The sequence below is a fragment of the Artemia sp. Qi Xiang Cuo genome, chromosome 13, assembly GCF_049724085.1.
Source record: "Artemia sp. Qi Xiang Cuo chromosome 13, ASM4972408v1, whole genome shotgun sequence".
Lineage (NCBI taxonomy): Eukaryota > Metazoa > Arthropoda > Branchiopoda > Anostraca > Artemiidae > Artemia > Artemia sp. Qi Xiang Cuo.
In genome coordinates this window covers 29,366,562-29,385,104 of record NC_142806.1, presented here as the reverse complement: position 1 = coordinate 29,385,104, position 18,543 = coordinate 29,366,562, and the positions used below count along the sequence as shown (strand labels likewise).

The following is an 18,543-nucleotide window of genomic DNA, read 5'->3' as shown; positions in this document are numbered from 1 at the left end:
AGAAGGGGAAAAAACATTTATTAAAAATTAACTAAGAGTACAGTATTTAACGACTGATACATGTGGATTTCATGAACTACTCTTTTACATGTTAAGATGTCGTGGCTACACCTACAAGCAGTTTCTAAACATCTGCGTTGACTTACCTCAATTGAACGACTTTCTAGTGGATAATATACTTACAAATTTATTTAATATTGATTTTATTGCCCTAAGAATAAACTGTTCTAAAAATGTATGTGACATTGTTTATTAATAAAAAAAAAATTTATATACAACATAAAATGACTTTTTTTCTCTTTAGATTTTATCCACTGCTAGGTATTTATCGAGACCAACTAGTGCAGGTAGATTATCTGAATTCACAGTGTACTGATCCTGATGTACTGCAATGTCAGGGTCACATTTTCTACAGTAGAGCTTGACTTCACTCTCGTCATATCTCTTTGTATAGTGATAATGATACTATTCTCATTCATTCTATAGAATTCGCATGTTTCAATTTGTTTATTTGAAGCGATTTCACAAACAGTGTCCTCAAGTGTTGAATCACATTCCGTCACAGCCAAAAAAAAATTAGTGGGCTTATACTCGTAACACCCATTGTATTCAAAGCGGTGAAGTAGTAACTAAATTATTTTTGTGTTCCAACTGTTGAATCGCTGATCCGGCTCCTCCTCCCAGAATAATCTAAAGGCAAGACGATACCAATCTCGTAGCAATATACTAAACCCACGATTAGGATTATTTCCAATCATACCCGGATATGTATTCTCCTACTACTTACATTTATCATTGTGACAATTTCAGCATAGATGGCCTCTAAGATGAGAGACACACACCTCTTCAAGACAGGAACTACAACTTTTAATTTGTACAGCATATCCTCTATGCAATTTACACGGATTGCATAATCCACACTTTTCATCATACTCATCAATCATTGTGCAAATCTCACATGATGACCAGCTGCCCTGTGTGTACATACATAACGGACATGTATGGAACATTTTGTCATGTGTTGACACTCTCACTGCCACAATGAAACTGAGCTAGCAACAACAAAAATTGTCTGAGATAGAGAGAGAGAGAGAGAGGAGTAAGTCATCCTCGTGCACCATCTTTCTCATGAAAAAAAAGTACCAAATTTCAAAGCCAATGTTTAAAAGTATATCCACAATATCATTTTGTCGTGTCGTGATCAATAGATCAATAAATTGTGTAAATGAATTTGGACCACGACGTAGAAGCTTCTTGCAATAGTCTAATGATGGAGAATCAGTTTTCACTATATCGACAGGCATCCCCCGAGAAAATATCTTCCTTTGAATAGACAACTCTAGAAAATCGTCATCTAGAATCAAACGTTTTTCCATAAGCACTAGATTCCCCATGATTTGCTATTTCTCAAATCTATCCATTTTTTAGAGTCCTAACTCTCTCACAACCAACTTCAGACTAACCAGAATTTTTGTTTCTACTCTTAGAAAATATAAGCTAGTCTACTATAGAAAGAAAAATACTTTTGATTTAGAAACAATTTTATTGAACATAATTACAATAATAATATTTACTGATGCATTTTGTTCTCATCAATATATTTCGATAGGAAATCTAATGCAGACCGAAGTTTATTTATATGGAGAATATTCACTTTTCAAGCAAAACATATTTGCTCCTCCTGCTTAAATTTGCTTAATGATATCACATTTCTAACATACATAATGTCCCATTCAAGACATATTCTACAACTAGTGGTTATTTCCACAGCCACATTGGTTACTCAAATATCATTGCTGCTGTTGTCGGCTCCATCATTAATCTTCAATAATGTAAATGCACCGCTCATTTTTCTCTACTAATATCCTCACAAATAAACTATTCTCTTTGAATTCAAGTCTCTTACTAATATGAATTGTAAAGAAAACTATTCCTTTTATTCAAATCCCAACCATAAATCAAGTTATACTCACTCTCTTTGAAAAGGTGTAGAGCTTCTATAGTCTAGAATAGTGACATAATTTCACTTTATCGACCCTCTAATTCCATTTAGGTTGCTGGATATGGCGTACACAAAGTATTTTCATACACCTATTAGCCCAGAAACCTGTGGTTGGCCCGGAAACCTGTCTGGTAGGTTTTGTATAATTCCATATGCAATTGACATCAATAGCATTAATTAGTCTGGTAATCAACCATGGAAAGCTGCCAGGGAACGTAAAGTCCCCAAAGTCCATATGTACTTACTACTCACAGAACCAACGAGGGCGTTGAAAACTCAGTTTAGTTGAACGACTGATATTTGGTTTTGGCCAAAGCTAACGGTTCAACCTGCCCATGGCAGAAGATGCTTTGGATATCCTTGCGTGCAGCTCGGAGAGAAGCGAGCCGTCTGCAGAAATTGTGGAGTCCAGGTGGGTGAATCTTTGGATAACTTCGATACTAGCTGTTCTGTCCACGCTAACAGGAGAATGACCAGACTAACGCCTGCCTTCGACCCTAAACAAATCAAAGCCTATTTACCATGAATAAACACGACCGCTGATCAAATTTATGTGCCCTAAACTAAATACTATTTTAACAAAATTTGAATTCATTTAGATTAAGAAAATTTCTGCCTATTGGTTTTCAGAATAGCTTCCACTTTAACTAACCTCCCCCACCCAAATGCCTGAGCGTCTAACAAATTCATACAACCATAGGAGGCATGTAATGTATTTCTCAATGTCTAGGGTGTTTGGGGGTAAATTTGTCAAATTTTTACAATTACTTTCAATGAAAATTGAAAGTTTCACATCCATTTATGATCTATTTGTCAGATCTATTTATGATCTATCAGATCTATTATGGTCGACTGATGTTGCGAAGTCAGATTTTTTTACCGCCAGTGCGTACGCGCAAGGGTAGCAACGCCAAAAATAAACGCTGCGGTTTCCTAAGGTTTGTTTTTGTCATTTAAAATTCTGGTTAAGGGCAGCATAATATTTTTACCAGTGTTGCCACGTCCAATAATGAAAATAAATTAGAAAAATTATCAGTTAAATTTGACAGCGCGGTTTACAATCTTTTTATCCCAAAGACAACTACGTCTTCAAAGGGAAGCTCCATTTTCTTGAGCTGTTTGTGGCAATATATTTTTAGCTCATTTTTTTATCCCCTCCCCACGTTTCTTCTTCAAGATTTTGCGCAGGATGAAACCGTAAATACTTATGGTGATATTTTTCATTAGAAACTGCACTCCAAATTTTTTAGTTTTTTAAGACCTTTTTGTGTACAAGTTTCTTCTTAATTTAATTCAAACAATTAAATTTCATTTCCACCTTCCTTGTTACTTCAAGTCCAAAGTTGGTCTTTGGCGCTACTACAGCCTGCCCGTGTCTAGTCCTATTCTGGATCATCCACAATAACACCATGAGTACGAAGAGTTAAGAGCAACGGTGCAGAGTGATGAGGCAAATCGATCTGGACGGAAGAAAGGCTTTAGCTAAAATTGTGTGTAATGTCTCTGAGGTTACAATCATTGATATTCAGATTCTATCATCAATGAACAGCTAAATACGATTCCAACACCAATTAGAGGTCCAATCATTTTTGCAATTCAGAAAATATGGCCCTGACTTAGATGTGGTTTAGAGGTAATTGCACAAAATTGGTTCACTCTACAAACATACAAATTAGTGCAATTCAATTGAACGGAACAGCCGTCAAAACTTTTAGAAGTGCTTCTTTTACCCATACTTTCTGTCAAACAGTCTATTTATAATAGCTCGTTGCGGATTTTTTTCTAAGCAGGAATACTTTGAAATTGGCAAAAGAGTTTAAGATACTTAGTCAGAGGACCTATGTAGTTTTCCTCCAAATATCTTCTTCAGAAAATAGAAGTAGAATTTTATTGCAAAAATAAATATTCAGTGGGAGGTGGAGGGAGGTCTATAATGTCACAAAACATATATTTCATGGTGGGACGGGATTTTTTATAAATATTTCTACTCAGTCTTCCTGATGAAAGATCAAGATGTACAAGTCAGGGTACACATATCAAAGGCTGAACAGTTCCTGACGCAGCAGACCATGTTTTAGAGGAGAGCTATGAAAAAAAACAAAAAAAACTAGGAATATTTGAAAAAAAAGCTTTAAACTTGGTACAAGAGTGAAGGATTTTGTGCAGCAGTTCCTCAGCGACAGATCTTACGAAAATAAGAGTGAAGTAGAAAAGGCATTGAAGTATGATTAAGGATATATCAGATAGTGGGTATGGATAAAGCTAGCGAGACTCTGAAAAATGCAGTCAAGACATGATAATAGATTTGGTATGTTAAGCAAGTCAAGGGAAGTAGTCAGTTCAGGCACGTCGAAGTTAAAGCCTCCATTAGTGATAAAAAGGGTGCTAAGGAGAGATGATTTCGACATTTCGAGTCTGTGGTAAACTGGGACAAAGTTATAAGAAACGACTTAACAAATAATGAAACTTTTTGACAACTTCGAAAAGGGACTTAGCAAAGAATAGTTAGAAGTTGCATTAAACAGGCTTTAAAATATTAAGGCTGCATGCACTGCATGACCCCAACAAAATGAGCTCCTCAAATATTGTGCGGAGTTATAATTATGATACGAATAATATAAATCTGATCAAGGGAAAGTACCTGGTGATTCAATAAAAGCATTAATTTAGTCATTTATTAAGAATGGTGATAAGAGTGAATGCAGTATTATAGACATGAGCTTCATTTCCGTAGGAACCAAATTGCCCAGCAAGATGATATTTGGTAAATTAATAGATGCGGTAGATAATATTTGGTACTTTCCCATTAAACGGACACCTCGGGTTAAGCGCTATAGAGTAGGCAATGATAAAACTCGTTTTTGACGTGTTAACTGTTATAGAGTAGGCAATGATAGCATGGTTTTCATTGAGTATACGATATTAAACTGTGATTTTTTGGGGTTTACGGGGGAAGGTACCTAGGTTAGGTTAGGTTACGTATTTAATATATGCAATACTTTACCCCCCACACCCCTAAAGTGCAAATATATGGCCCAAATTTGTTTATAAACTATTATATATTCATGCTAGCCTATTTTGTTTTATTTCATTAGCATTAACCAAACTTGACTTTTTAGAGGTGTCCACATAATGGGAAAGTACCAAATATTTCAATGAAAAAACGAAGTGGTTTTAGGAAAGGGAGAGAGTGTGTTGGCCGAATATTCACGCTTAGATTAACAACAAAGGAGTTTAGAAATAATCAAACCTGATACAAAAGAATTACTGAAGGTCTTATCCTAGCTTGGTACACCAGATAAGCACGTGGTTGGCGCAGTGGCGTCAATTCATAAAAACTAAGGGGGCTGCAATTGTCAGTATCTAAGGGGAGGGGGAATTCGTTGTTTTATTTTTACTAACGAAAGTTAAGAAACGCTTTTCCAATAAGAAAATACCCCAAAAAGTATATTTATAAATCTAGGGGGGAGCAAAAAATCCAGGGGAGGGGTAAATAACGCTCTACCCATCTAACGAATTAAATTTTTGAAATTTGGTTTACATGGTTCTTTCTATCGAAAATCTAGAAAGACAAGTCGTTTAGTTAAAATTAGAGTCCTATGACCAGCAGTAACGACAGTTGTCAAGTATCTCTCTGAAACGTGGAGGCTTCAAAAAGTTGCTGAAGATACCTAAAATTGTCACCAGAGGAAATACCTAAGCAATAATTTTCGGTAATTGTTAGAGCGATCGTATATCAAACAATAAGCTGTACGAAAAATGAGGCGCGATCAAAGAGTATGGGACCAAGATTCTAAGAAGCATAAAGGTGACTGGTTCCTGTTTTACGGATGAAGGGCGACAGGTTCCTAGATGTCTTACTCTCTTAAAATGAAGATTTCAAGAACTAAGAAATTCATGAGAGGGAGTAAAGAGTAAAGCTCCTCTTTTTATGCTAGAAACATATTTTTACTCTGGAAGACCGACCTTTTGCGATTTGCTACAATCTGCTTTTAAATTGCAGTAGAAATGCTGCAAACCTTTGCACGCTACAAAGATATAAATGTAATATAACTATATACGGACAGAACAGGCCTATGTATGAACAGGGCTACGAAGAAAGGAAACAACCCATTCATAAAAAGAAAAGCTCCAGTAGGGATTATGTTAGAGATCTTCTATGGCAAGTAGAGGACAAAGCATTAGCATAGATATCACTGTAAAAGGAGTAATCAAGTCTGCTCCTCTTAAATCTAACCCCATAAACTTTTCTTATTTGTAGGGAGGTCGGCTGCATATGTTAAATACTTATCAAAAATTAGGTCTTCTTGTGATACATATATTTCGGACTTGGAAAGGAATAGTGCTGAATAATAGTAAGTAACCAACCAAAAATTACAGTAAATACATATCGATTTAATAAACTTCGATTTATCTACATTTACAAAAAGAAAACACTGAAAGAGACATGCCATTTCACTAAATATTTACTCGGGGAAAAGGAACTTATTCGAAGTGAAAAGCTAAAAGTTAAAAGCCATATGCTGGTTCCTCACAGATAAAAATGTAGTCGCCCTTTGATTAATTTCTCTTTACTGTCACGCAAGTTGTTTTAGTTTTTGGTTACGCAAAATTGTGTCAGTTGGTCGCCAACATCTCAAACCATATGTTACAACCACAAATCTGAACTGAATTGGACAGGAGCATAATGGCTACACAATAATCTAAACTTCTGTGTTCCGTAGATGCAATTGCTCAATAAATTAAGATTTCGAAATGCAATTGCTAATTTTGACGTCGAATACCGTTTTTGCTGATCATACACCAGTAGCAGTAACCCATAATTAAAGTTTTAACATATAAATGCATCAAATAGGTTATTGAACCAGTACTGTAAATTTGTGTAGGTCTACATAAGTAGCATTCTTACCAAGATCTACAAGTCTCCATAATATAAGCAAAGATGCACAGAATTCTTTACTTCGGAGGGAGGGAAAGGGACAGAGGATTTCCCACGGAAATAGTTCACATTTTATGGCAGATTTTAGTAATTTTTATGGAAGGTATCCTTTGAATCAATATGCGATGCGAGAGACATGTCATGTCCAGGATTTTTGTTTGGGGAATGTCTTATAAAAAAAAAAAAAAAAAAAAAAATCGGAAGGAGTTTTACAAATAAAGGAAAAGTAACTATCAAGGTTTCTGTGTGCAAAAATGTGTTTACATGCAAGCTACTTTTGAACGAGTTGGACATTTTTTTTCGGGGGGGGAGGGGTCAAACCACGTACTCCCCATTTCTCTTTCTAAAACAACCATGTAGAGATACTCCCTCATCTCATCATCCCGGTGTCAGGTATGAACAACTGCAAATTCTAATTAGAATAAATTAATTTAATAACAGTTATTTACAACCACCAATGAAAAATAATTAGCTTCAATGAACAATACCTTGTGAGAATCTACTTGAAATTAGGTCTACTTGAAGTGGCATTACTATAGCCCCTCTCCTGTCTAACTGCCTGCCATCACTGAATGAAATATGTTGTTTCATGTTCAGAATTATAATAGGCAAACCTGATTCCTTTTCTGCTACATGTTTTTTCCAACTCTTGCCGAAACTATCTTCTAATCCAGCAGTTTGTGAATTTTCCTCTCCTACATCCTTTGGCTTGTAACAAACCTTAATCACAGACGTTTGAACTAGATGATAGGAATGGCAAATAAGGATATCCCTAATCCCGTTTTGAAGCTCTGTAATCCATTTATATTATAATCCACTTACATTGTATTACTACATATACTTCAAAACGATGCTAGTATATAAGAGCATGATTGCTGGAAAATAAAACACTGAAACCTAGTGTAATTAAAGCATGTTTTTCAGAAAGTTAGGCTAAAAAGACAGCCATCTAATATTACCTGTGATTACAATCATACTGGACATGACAAATTCGCAGGGGAGCATAAGGGGTATCTAAACCCCGACCCTCCGAGAAATATTAGAAAATAACTAAGAAATAAACAGTTCCCAGAAGTTAAATTTCCAGAAAAAGATCTCTTTTTTAAGGCTATCTAAAAAATTTCGACTTATCATAGACACTTATGCGATTACTTGGAACCTTAGTGTATTGCGGAAAGCTCGTGATTGATTCTTATTTTCGTTTCAAGGAAACGAAAAGAAATGAAGGTACTTTTGTCTTATAGCCAACATAGTCAAGATCTTGTACCGCGAACACGAGACGATAACCGGTTTGCATGGTCATACCAGACAATATTAGCTTCGGCTCGGTGGGAAACTTCATTGTAGCTATATTTTAAATTAATATTTAGTTGGCATTTTGGTTAGGTTAGGTTAGTTCAGGTTACGTATTTAATATAATGCAGTCTGGGCGGCCCCCTTCCATAATTCTTTGTTGTAGTTTTCATGATTTTGTTAATAAAGTATTATATTTTCATCATATTTTGTTTTATTTCATTAGCATTAACTAAACTTCACTTTTCGACAGAACTTGAGTATGGTGGCTATAAGACACAAGTACCTAAATGAAACTTCAGAATGGTAAAAATTAACACACCATAGCAACAAACAGAGTTTGGCCAGTGAATTATGATGTATTTTATAGGCCAATTTGACTAAGATCATGCTCAAGTTTACTTGAAGACATTCTCCTGGCCAAAACATGTAAACAACGACTAATAAATTTCAGGCTTTATTCCACAATGAAGATATAAAGAGATAGAAGGTACAGTGGGATATAAAGAAAACCAGCGACGTACGTTCTTTATCATTGTCACCAAGGTTTCGTTTTTAGGGTTGGCCCCTTTTACAAATATAAATCAACAATAACAATGCACATTCCCCCCCCCCCGGACCTAAATCAATCTTGTGTAACAAAGAAACACCACAATTACGACAGGAAAATTGCTAAAGTTAATACTCGATTTGACTTCTTATTTTTACTTTTTTCGGTTCAACAAAATTTCAAAAAATCCATTGAAAAGCTAAGACGAGATTTTAGGCCTAAGCCAGGTCAAGGGAGGCCAGTTGTATTTACAACAAAGTGGTCATTCACGGTTTTCAAAACCACGCTCTGGTAGATTTGAAGGTTTAACATCCAAAGGCGTTCAAATATGCTAGTTTTTTTTTTTTTTTTTTTTTTAATGAGTGTGGGGGCAAAGATAAAAACAAATGTCCTCATATCAAAAATCGCGATATAGTTATAGAATATTGCAATACTTTGACTATGAAAACCAAACGAAAGTCACTGCCTACTCTGGAAGAATAGAGGTATCTAGTAAGTTTGGTCACCCGGAGAATAATTCTGCTAACATAATCTTGGTGTTATACACAGTAATTTTTCTGGAGGAGGATAGTAATGAAAGAAAATCTGAGGCAAACAATAATAAAATAAACAAATTTTATTTGGTAATCTGTATGAGAAGGGCCCAGAAATAGACATTTTTTGGTTGTTCCATGTACATAAAAATGATTTCTGGAGATTTTCTAATTTCATGGCAAACAGCAAACGTGAGACGAACTACACAAGTTTTATCTGGGATCTATAACTGCACTCCTTGCCCCGTAACTGTGAGCCATGTGTCATACTTTCTGCAGCGCTTTCGGGGCTTTGGCACCAAGGATATGGTTTTTCCTAACGAACAGATATACTTGTATTGTTCTATTAATGAAAAAAAAAAAATTAAAATCCCGCGTATTTATCCCAAAAATGTTCCATAGACTCATGTTTCATATGCAGACATGAAACGTCAATCAACAGAAAACTTTATATTAAACTATTCGCAAAATTCGATTCCGAAAATTCTGCAAGTGCTAATGATGTGCGGCAATGGGAAAAGGGACTAATCGAAACAAAGGCGCCAGTGAAGCTGATCTTGTCTAGGGTCTGAAATCCTGTGTTTATCTCATTTGAACGATCCTGGAGCCATAAAAGATGAACACGAAAAATTTCAGAACAGTGAATAATTGAATGGCATACAGGAACGATAGCCTACAACTTTAGGTAGTCAGGGACTTTGCAATGAAGAACTTTTTACCCCTAATCAGCAGAAACATCCATTCACCGTACAAAAATTGGCGAAAAAATAACAGATAAAATAAAAAAAAAGAAAATCGCCGACCTTTAAAAAGTAATTCGAAAACAATAACTGCTCATCGGGACCCACGTCAATGAGGCAAAAGATACGATTTGTGTTATAAAATACTTCTTACTAATCCCATGTTAATTGGCATTCGAACTCGTAATTCGTTCGAAGTAAAGCGAAAACTCTTTTTTCGATTCTCCTTTTAAAATAGCCCTATTTCCACATAACATATACCACCTCTTATTTCTCCAAATTAGGCGCAATGAGAAAAAATAGTCTGAGCCGTGCAAGGGACGTCGAAGGTATAAAAAAATTCTCCTATTTTTTTATTTTACTGATCAGAGTTGCAACTCCTTGGGATGTGTCACCATTATCAATGATTAAATAAAAAAAAAAAGTTTTTTAAACTGAAAGTAAGGAGCGATATTAAAACTTAAAACGCACATAAACTATTCTGGATCTGGAAGGGGCTTTCCCCTCCTCAACGCATCGCTCTTTACGCTAAAGTTTTTTATTGTTTAAAAAAATAAAGGTGTGAGACAGAGTCAAAACTTATCGTAAATAGTGAGGCGTTGAGGAGGCGAAAGCCCCTTCCACATAAGGAATAATTTATGTTCGTTTTAAGTTTTAATGTCGCTCCTTACTTTCAGTTTAAAAAACTTGTTTTTTTTATTTAATTTTTGAACTTTTTTGAATTATTGCAGGTTTTGATCTTACTTCACCGTACATGAATAATTGAAATAAAATTTGCATATTAATTTAATTTTATTTGGTTAAATGGCTTTCTCGAAACTTGTTTAATTTCATTTACGGACGTTTTTATTAGTAATAAATATAAGTACCTTAAGAATTAACTTACGTAACGAAGTTCTATATTCATATTTTTTTAATACGTATATTAGGGGGTTCGCCCCCTAATCAATACCTTGCTCTTTAAGCTAAAGTTCGAATTTTGTTCCAATTCTTTAAAAATGACCGCTTAATCAAAAAGGCCGTTAATTAGAATAAATATCTTTTATGAAAGTACTAAAAAATCTTTGACTTAAAGAACGTGGTATTGACTTGGGGGAGCACCCCCTCATATACGTAATAATTTCTGTTCATTTTAAGTTCTAATGTTGCTTCTTACTTTCAGTTGAAAAAACTTGTTTTTTTAAATTTAATTTCTGATCGTAGTTTAAATAATGCTTGGAAATCCGGCGTCACCTTCATAGAACTATCCCTTACCCCAAAGAAACCTCCTCCACGAACAGATTCTCCTGATTACCCCCCTCCTTCAGCCCCCCCCCGCCCCGAAAAAAATTCTTTCTGAAATTGCCTGGACACGTCCCAATAACCAATAGGATATGTAAGCAATGGGCAAAGTTCAGAACTTGCAGCCCTTCCCCTGGGAACTGTGGGGGATTGAGTCATCGTAAAAGACATATTTATTAGATTTTCGACTATGCTGAAGAAAATGGCTATCTCAAAATTTGATCGGGTGACTTTGGGAAAAAAATGAGCGTGGGAGGGGGCCTAGTTGCCCTCCATTTTTTTTGGTCACTTAAAAAGGGCACTATAACTTTTAATTTCCGTTTCAATGAGCCCTCCTACAATGTTCTAGGACCACTGGGTCAATACGATCACCCCTGGGGAAAAAAAAAAAATAAACACGCACCCGTGATCTTTCTTCTGGCAAAAAATGCAAAATTCCACATTTTTGTAGATAGGAGCTTGAAACCTCTGCAGTAGGGTTCACTGATACACTGAATATGAGGGTGTGATTTTCATTAAGTTTTTATAACTTTTAGGGGGTCTTTCCCCCTTTTCTCGAGAATCAGCCAAATTTTACCAGGCGCGTAACTTTTAATGGGTATGACTAAACTTGATGAAAGTTATATATTTGAATTCAAAATTAAAATCTGATTCTTTTGAAGTATCTATTGGTATCAAAATTCCGTTTTTTAGAGTTTCGGTTACCATTGAGCCGGGTCGCTCCTGACTTACAGTTCGTTACCACGAACTGTTTGATTATTCTCTCCCTATATTTTATTCTTGCACCGATTTCCTTGAATTTTCTGTAAATGAAACTTTCGCTCAATACTTTCTAAGGGGGGGGGAGAAAAAAATATTATCTGAAGAAATAGTTTCTCCTGCTTCAAATTTTGGGAGAGAAGAGTGGTGGTAGCATGGGCCCAAAAATCTCCGCCACTCTAGAGCACCTGAACCACCAACCTAGACTATTTACTTGTCATTTGGACAAATCAAACATCATGCGAATTAACCCGCTTTCAACTCAATCCCCTGCAGCTCATACCCCACGATTCAACTAAACACTTTCTAGGCAATTCATCAACTTTCACTAAAATCTACCCTAATTAACGCGCAAATATAATTGAATAAATATATTTTGTCACAAATGACACTTATATCCCTAATCCCCGTCAAGGGAATTAGGGATATAAGTTTCAAGCCGATCGGACAGGGATAGTTTTTGGCGTATTCTCGAACCCCTGTGAAAGGCAGTTCACCTTGGTAAATCAGATCGATATACTGTTATTGATAACGAGTTAATTAGACAATCCAATTTAATACAATATAAATTTAGGTTGAATGGAATAATTTTCGCATTGCTGCGTTAAATATGTCTTAGCAGCGTAGGATTGATATGAACGAGGGTTGGGTTGAACAAAATTAGGTTATACAGTCACCTAATAAAAGTGCCCCCTAAATATAAAAAACAAAAACAAATGTTATTTTTGTTTTTATACTTTGTTTTTTAAATAAAATTGTAAGAATCGTCTTGCCGACGACTTCAGTTCAAGAAAAGTGAACTCTAGTCCAAACTTAAAAAGCCCTCACTTCAAAGCCCACATGTCCCCTCGAGATCTCTTGAGTATTTTAAGTAGGAAAGGACAGACAGGACCTTGAAAACACTGTCTCGGTTGCATATTTGGGGCGCAGAACCGGCATTGAAATCTTTAGTTGCCTAGTACAAGAGCCCCTTGAGTTGTGGAAGTCACCCCCCATCAGTTTTACATAGATTCTCTGGATTCTCGAAAATTTCCAATGAAAGTTATATTCAAGAACTAAGTCCAGATGAAACTTTTATTCGAAATTACAGCCCTTGTTTTTACGCCATATTTTATTTATTTATTTTTTTTTTGAAGACAGTACCTTTTTTCTGATGGAATAGTGAGTTTAATTTCAGTAGAGTGGCAACCCTGAGGATGAAGACGCTAAAATGCAGGATTTTTTGCAGCCTTAGAATTTTCTTATCTGGTTTCGACAAATTTGGTTGATCTCCTTCTGACTTTTGCGCTCAGGAAGTGGAAACTTTGCACTCATAGACTAAAAAATGTAGGGAGCAAATAGTTGAAGGACAATTTTGGGTTACAAGCAGATACAAGGATATTTTGTTTTGGAAGGGACACAAATTCAAAATGTAAAACAGGCTGATTGGATGTAAAATGTAAGAAAATACACAAAGATCGTAAAACTCATGGGATTCCATGAAAAAGGTTGTAGTAGGAGGTGCCCTAAAAACCCCGCATACGTTCCTGCACTCGGATTCTAATCACTTGTATTAAGATACTGGACAGTTCACAAAATAAACAATAAAGAAGTGACCAGTCGAAGACTAAATTTCATCTCTCCATAAATATATGAAAATTTTTTTCTCTGGTAATTTTTCTTTGTTCTGTTTAGGGTCATTCCGGACTTTAAACAATAAAAGGGTACACCATGGGCTTTTTGTTAATTCAGAATGTTGTTCTAATGAATGGCTCTATGAAAGTTCATACTAATCGTTAAAAAAAAGGGAAAAAAAAATTCAATTTAGTTTTGAATTCTGAGAAGTGTTTTGACGAGAGCTTCAGTTCAAGACAAGAAAACTCTAAGCAGAACACTGTCTTTTTTTTCAAAGCTAACCAGTTTTCCCGGTCTTCTTGGAATATTTCAAGCCATTTAAGTAGGTAAGGGGTAGAATTTGGATCTCAAAAATACCTTATAGAGAACGTAACGGATTGTACATGTGTAATTGACAACTTGAAATCCTGAGAACTTTGATACAAGTCCTGATGTTGCTGGTTATTTGGTTTAGAAGGGGGGGGGGTCAGTGGTGTGACTGTAAGCTCAGCCAGAGTCAACCCAGCTCTAAATGGGTACCTAGGGAAATCTGAGAGAAAAACATGGGAAGCTTCGAATGATTTGCCCCCAACCACGCATTGCAGTCCCGGCCCGGCCGAAGGCAGTGAATCAGGAGATCGGTATCAGAGCAACGCACTCCATTGGTTTGCATGCGAAAAAGTTTTTTTTTTTTAGTAGTAATTGAAAGCTTAAGTTACCTGGCACAACAAATATCTGAGTTGTGGAAAAGCCAACCTTCTTCCCTTCATCCGCAATTCCTGCGTATTTAAGGATTATGATCACTCTGAACCTGGCGGTTTTGCGACATACACTCAGCAGTATCTTGCACCAAAAGGACAAGATACTTATATCATTAGATTCATTAGTCCTATCTGGCTATTCACCGAACCAGTATTTTGATATTACTTGGACTTTTTTCTGGAGAAATATGTGAACTTGCAGCTTAAAAAATAGGTGAAATTGTCTCTTTTTTACATTTTCAACTAATCTAAGAAACCCGAATCTATAGACCTGACGCTATGGAATGATAGCAAAATTGTGGTCTTTTGTTGATACATTAAAACTGTAAGAGAGCAGGCAAACAAAACACCAGAAATTGCACAGGAAACATAAACATTAAACCTAAGAATTGCAAAATAAAGTAAAATTTTCGAATGCAGTGATTTTTGCTGATGGAGTAGTGATGTTAATTAGAGTGGAATGGCAGCCCTGAGGATATAGAGGCTAAAATGCAGGACTTTGTTGCTGTTAGTTTTATGGAATTTTGCTCACTAATTAATTATTGACCGCAGTTTTTTTTCTATCTTTAGAACAGAATCCCATAATAATCTATAATAAGTTTTTTATTCCTTAGGAAAATATATTACCATATGCCTGTGTTTTTAAATTTTGCCTGTGTGTTTGTCGCATCCAGTGTAACATGCATTTCTGGCTTAGGCTACTCATCGTTTTTGTTAAAAAATTATACATTTCCTCGGGGATAACAAAATTCCCCCTAATTTTGAAAAACTGATTCTAAACTTCACAACCTGGCAAAATTTTACCATTGAAAAAATTTCAACTTCGATTACGTCCAAAATTCGCAGTGGATGTGGTAAAATTTTGCAAAAATATGCATTTGGCATCTCAGTGTGATTTTCGCAGTAAGATTGTAAATTTCGCAGTCAAAACGATTCCTCAAGGAGAGCAAAGTTTAGGGTAATTTTTTTGTTATTCATATTATTGACTTACGAATAAAGTAAACATACCATTCGATGCCTTTTTTTTATGCTCTTTCCAAATGTAATAATAATTTTTGTCGGAAATGAATTTTACCCCGGCCCCTATATATACCAATTTAGGGTATATATTTGCACATTAGGGGGGGGGGGGTAAATTTCATTTCTGATGTAAATGAGAGGTTGGTTTAAACTTTCCCCCCACCCCCCTAATGTGCAAATATATACCCGAAAATTTTACCAAGTTTAGATAAGCAAAGTATAGTTGGGTCCTTTAAAAACACACAAAAAGGGTATTTGGTATCAGAAGCATAATTTTCAAAGTAGTTCTGAATCAAGAACTCATAAAGTTAATTTTGATCAACCCAAACCGCAATGACACTGTCGCTGATTCCTAGAAATAACACGCCATATTGAAATTTACATCAAACTATTTAAAAATTTGGATACATAGCTGAGTTTAGGCTAGGCTAAATAACACTGACTAATTAGATGTTATATCAGTAAATTTGCCAAAGCTTACCTTAGTTAAAGGGTCTTGGAGAAATGTTGCAATCCCTGCCCTAACTCGGTTCCTCACTCCACGCACAGTACCCTTTCCACTTCTGATTACAGAACAAATATCTTGCTCAAGCAGGTCCTTAATTCCGGCAAAAGAATTTTCCGACTCTTCGGAAACATAACTATCGCACGACACTTGACTCTTTACGTCCTCTGCATTAGGATTCCAAAAGATCGGGGGTTGCGACAAAAGTTGCACTTGTAACTTTCTCATTAAGTCAATATGTGCTGAAGGGGGCCTCCACTGTTCAAGGGATCCATCAGACTCTCCTTCTGAATCCGTGGAAATACTAGTACTCCCGCCACTATTTCTACGACTGATACAACGTTTAGTTATCGGTGTTTGAATCCCAAAATAATAGATAGGTTTATCGGTAGACATTACTATCTGCACGGATGTAGTTCAATTCGTTAACTGAACAAGATTCGAGGCGTTAATAATTCTCGCCTCCAGTCCGGGTTTGCATTTCTCTTTTTAATAATATTAAATGGACCATATCAGTCAGTGATCAAGATATATTCAAGCTCAGTTCAGATGACTTATCAATAACTTTCATTTTCATCAACACATTTTGTACATATCATTTCCAGCAGGGGACATCAAATTGGCAACTCATCGGTACTCCATGAAACTCGACTTCACGACCTTGAAAATATAATATACTGTCATTAATAATATTCATTATATAATATTCATCATTTTTATTATTCATTAAACACGGAAATTTAAATATGATAAAAATAATTCTCAAAAACAAAAGAAGTAAAATTTATTAAGAATGTATTTATCTTTACAAGTCACGTGTTTCCAATAATTTGAGAGATTGAAAAAGATATCTTTGTCCTTCCACCAAACGGAAAATCTAAATTAGGTACTACTTTACGAATTATAAGCACAATATTTTTGGTGCTGAAGGTGGGAGCCAGGCACGTATACATAATTTTTGGGGCGGGGGGGAATGGGGAGTAAACAATTCAGAGTCTTTGACAAAATATGAAATTATGGGGAAAATTGTAGAAATAGCGATATTTCAGAGAGAGCCCAGATCTGAAATAATAGGTTCAAAATGAAATTTTCTGGTATAATCTTGTAGGGTCTCCCCCTCACCCTACTTTGTTTTCGAATACCCTTGGGTAGAAGACTTATGTTTCTTGTCACCTTTCCTATTTTCTTGACCTGTTTGCGAGTTTACATACCCCAGGATGAAATGAAAATCTTTTATAAATACATGACAATGTACAGTTGAACCTCGATTGCTTAACGGTGGCTTATCGATCGATCGATTTTGTTATATGAACCGTTTACTTGCCCAATCAATTAATTATATTGAAACACATACCAAAGAAATGAGCCCTTCAGTCAGCTGGAACTGATTTTATTATACCAGTCATTTGGTCGAAAACATAAAAAATTGCTTAATTCTTGCTTATATTAAGTTGCTTTTGCCTGCTTGTCTATTCAAACCATTGATCGGATTTTTTTTTTTGAATGGATAACCGTTATATACTAATAAAAAATATTTCCAATTCAGACTACATTACTACCTTTGCCATTTCAAAGTGGGCAATCCCCCGGATTTACCCCTCTCCCCCCTGCTGTGGCACCCGGGATAGCTGATACTGTCCCCCCCCTAAGAACGCCTCTGTCTCCTTATCCTAACCTATTGCGACAATCTCTTGCTATGTAGCATAAAATATTACATTCACAGGTCTAACGGCACAGAGATAGAAAAGACAAGGCGGGACATCATTAGCCTCTACAAAAATATTTTTTTGAGGGAGGGGGGATTGTACTTCGAGCTTTGTTTTCAGCGACTTTTAATGGCAATATTTCTCTTTTCTTATTTATATACAAGGTTTCACAATATTAAACGTATGAGCTCATATACTCGCAAATAATTTCTTATTCTTATTTATTTTGCACTTGAATACGCTTTATATGGTATTAAACACTTGCATTTCACAATTTTATATTCAACACTTGCCGCATCCATTTAATATATTAGCTGTTTCTTTAAAAAAAAAATATATATATTTTTTACAACCTCTGTACCGTAATTTTGTGTTTTTTCTTAGAAGACGGATTTTCAAGAAATTCATTACTCATTAAAGTAAATTCTCATCGGAGTCAAAGTTTGCTGCGGCAGTAGGATTTCAAATCACAAAATGACGGGGTTCTGATCTGAATTCAATTTTCCAGCCATCAAAATTTTACTTAAAATATAAATCCTTTCCTTACTTACGCACAATTGGTATTCCTTTTTGATAAGTATTTCACCGACCGGTAAAAATTCGCAGCAGGTTGTTGTTTCTCATTCTCCGACTGTCGTGACCGACCCCCATGGAACGAAAATAGTCTAGTAACAAACAAAGTATAATCACCTACGGAACAAGTACTGACAAAATCTATCCTCTCCACACAAAAAAAGTGACCCTTTGTATACCTATGCGAACCTGGCAACCAAAGTATAATCACCTACGGAACAAGTACGTCACTCGTCGCCTGAATCACGCTCTAGCATAATTATTGGCCGGAGCAAAGTACTTTGGCTC

General features: G+C 35.7%; 1 protein-coding gene and 1 pseudogene across 2 annotated transcripts in view; both read right to left on the bottom strand.

The window, feature by feature from the left end:
* Positions 1-16,375, bottom strand: part of LOC148945163 (glutaredoxin domain-containing cysteine-rich protein CG31559-like) — a 43,081-nt pseudogene extending 26,706 nt beyond the window's left edge. Inside the window, exon 1 of the transcript XR_016142711.1 lies at positions 15,953-16,375. The product of XR_016142711.1 is annotated as a glutaredoxin domain-containing cysteine-rich protein CG31559-like (transcript). The remainder of the gene's footprint in view (positions 1-15,952) is intronic.
* Positions 16,376-16,503: 128 nt separating this feature from the next.
* The window catches only part of Snup (snurportin-1), a 118,809-nt gene continuing 116,769 nt past the window's right edge, over positions 16,504-18,543 (bottom strand). Inside the window, exon 8 of the mRNA XM_089098797.1 lies at positions 16,504-16,636. Within this exon, the coding sequence (XP_088954923.1) occupies positions 16,604-16,636 (33 nt within the window). The 3' untranslated portion in view covers positions 16,504-16,603. The remainder of the gene's footprint in view (positions 16,637-18,543) is intronic.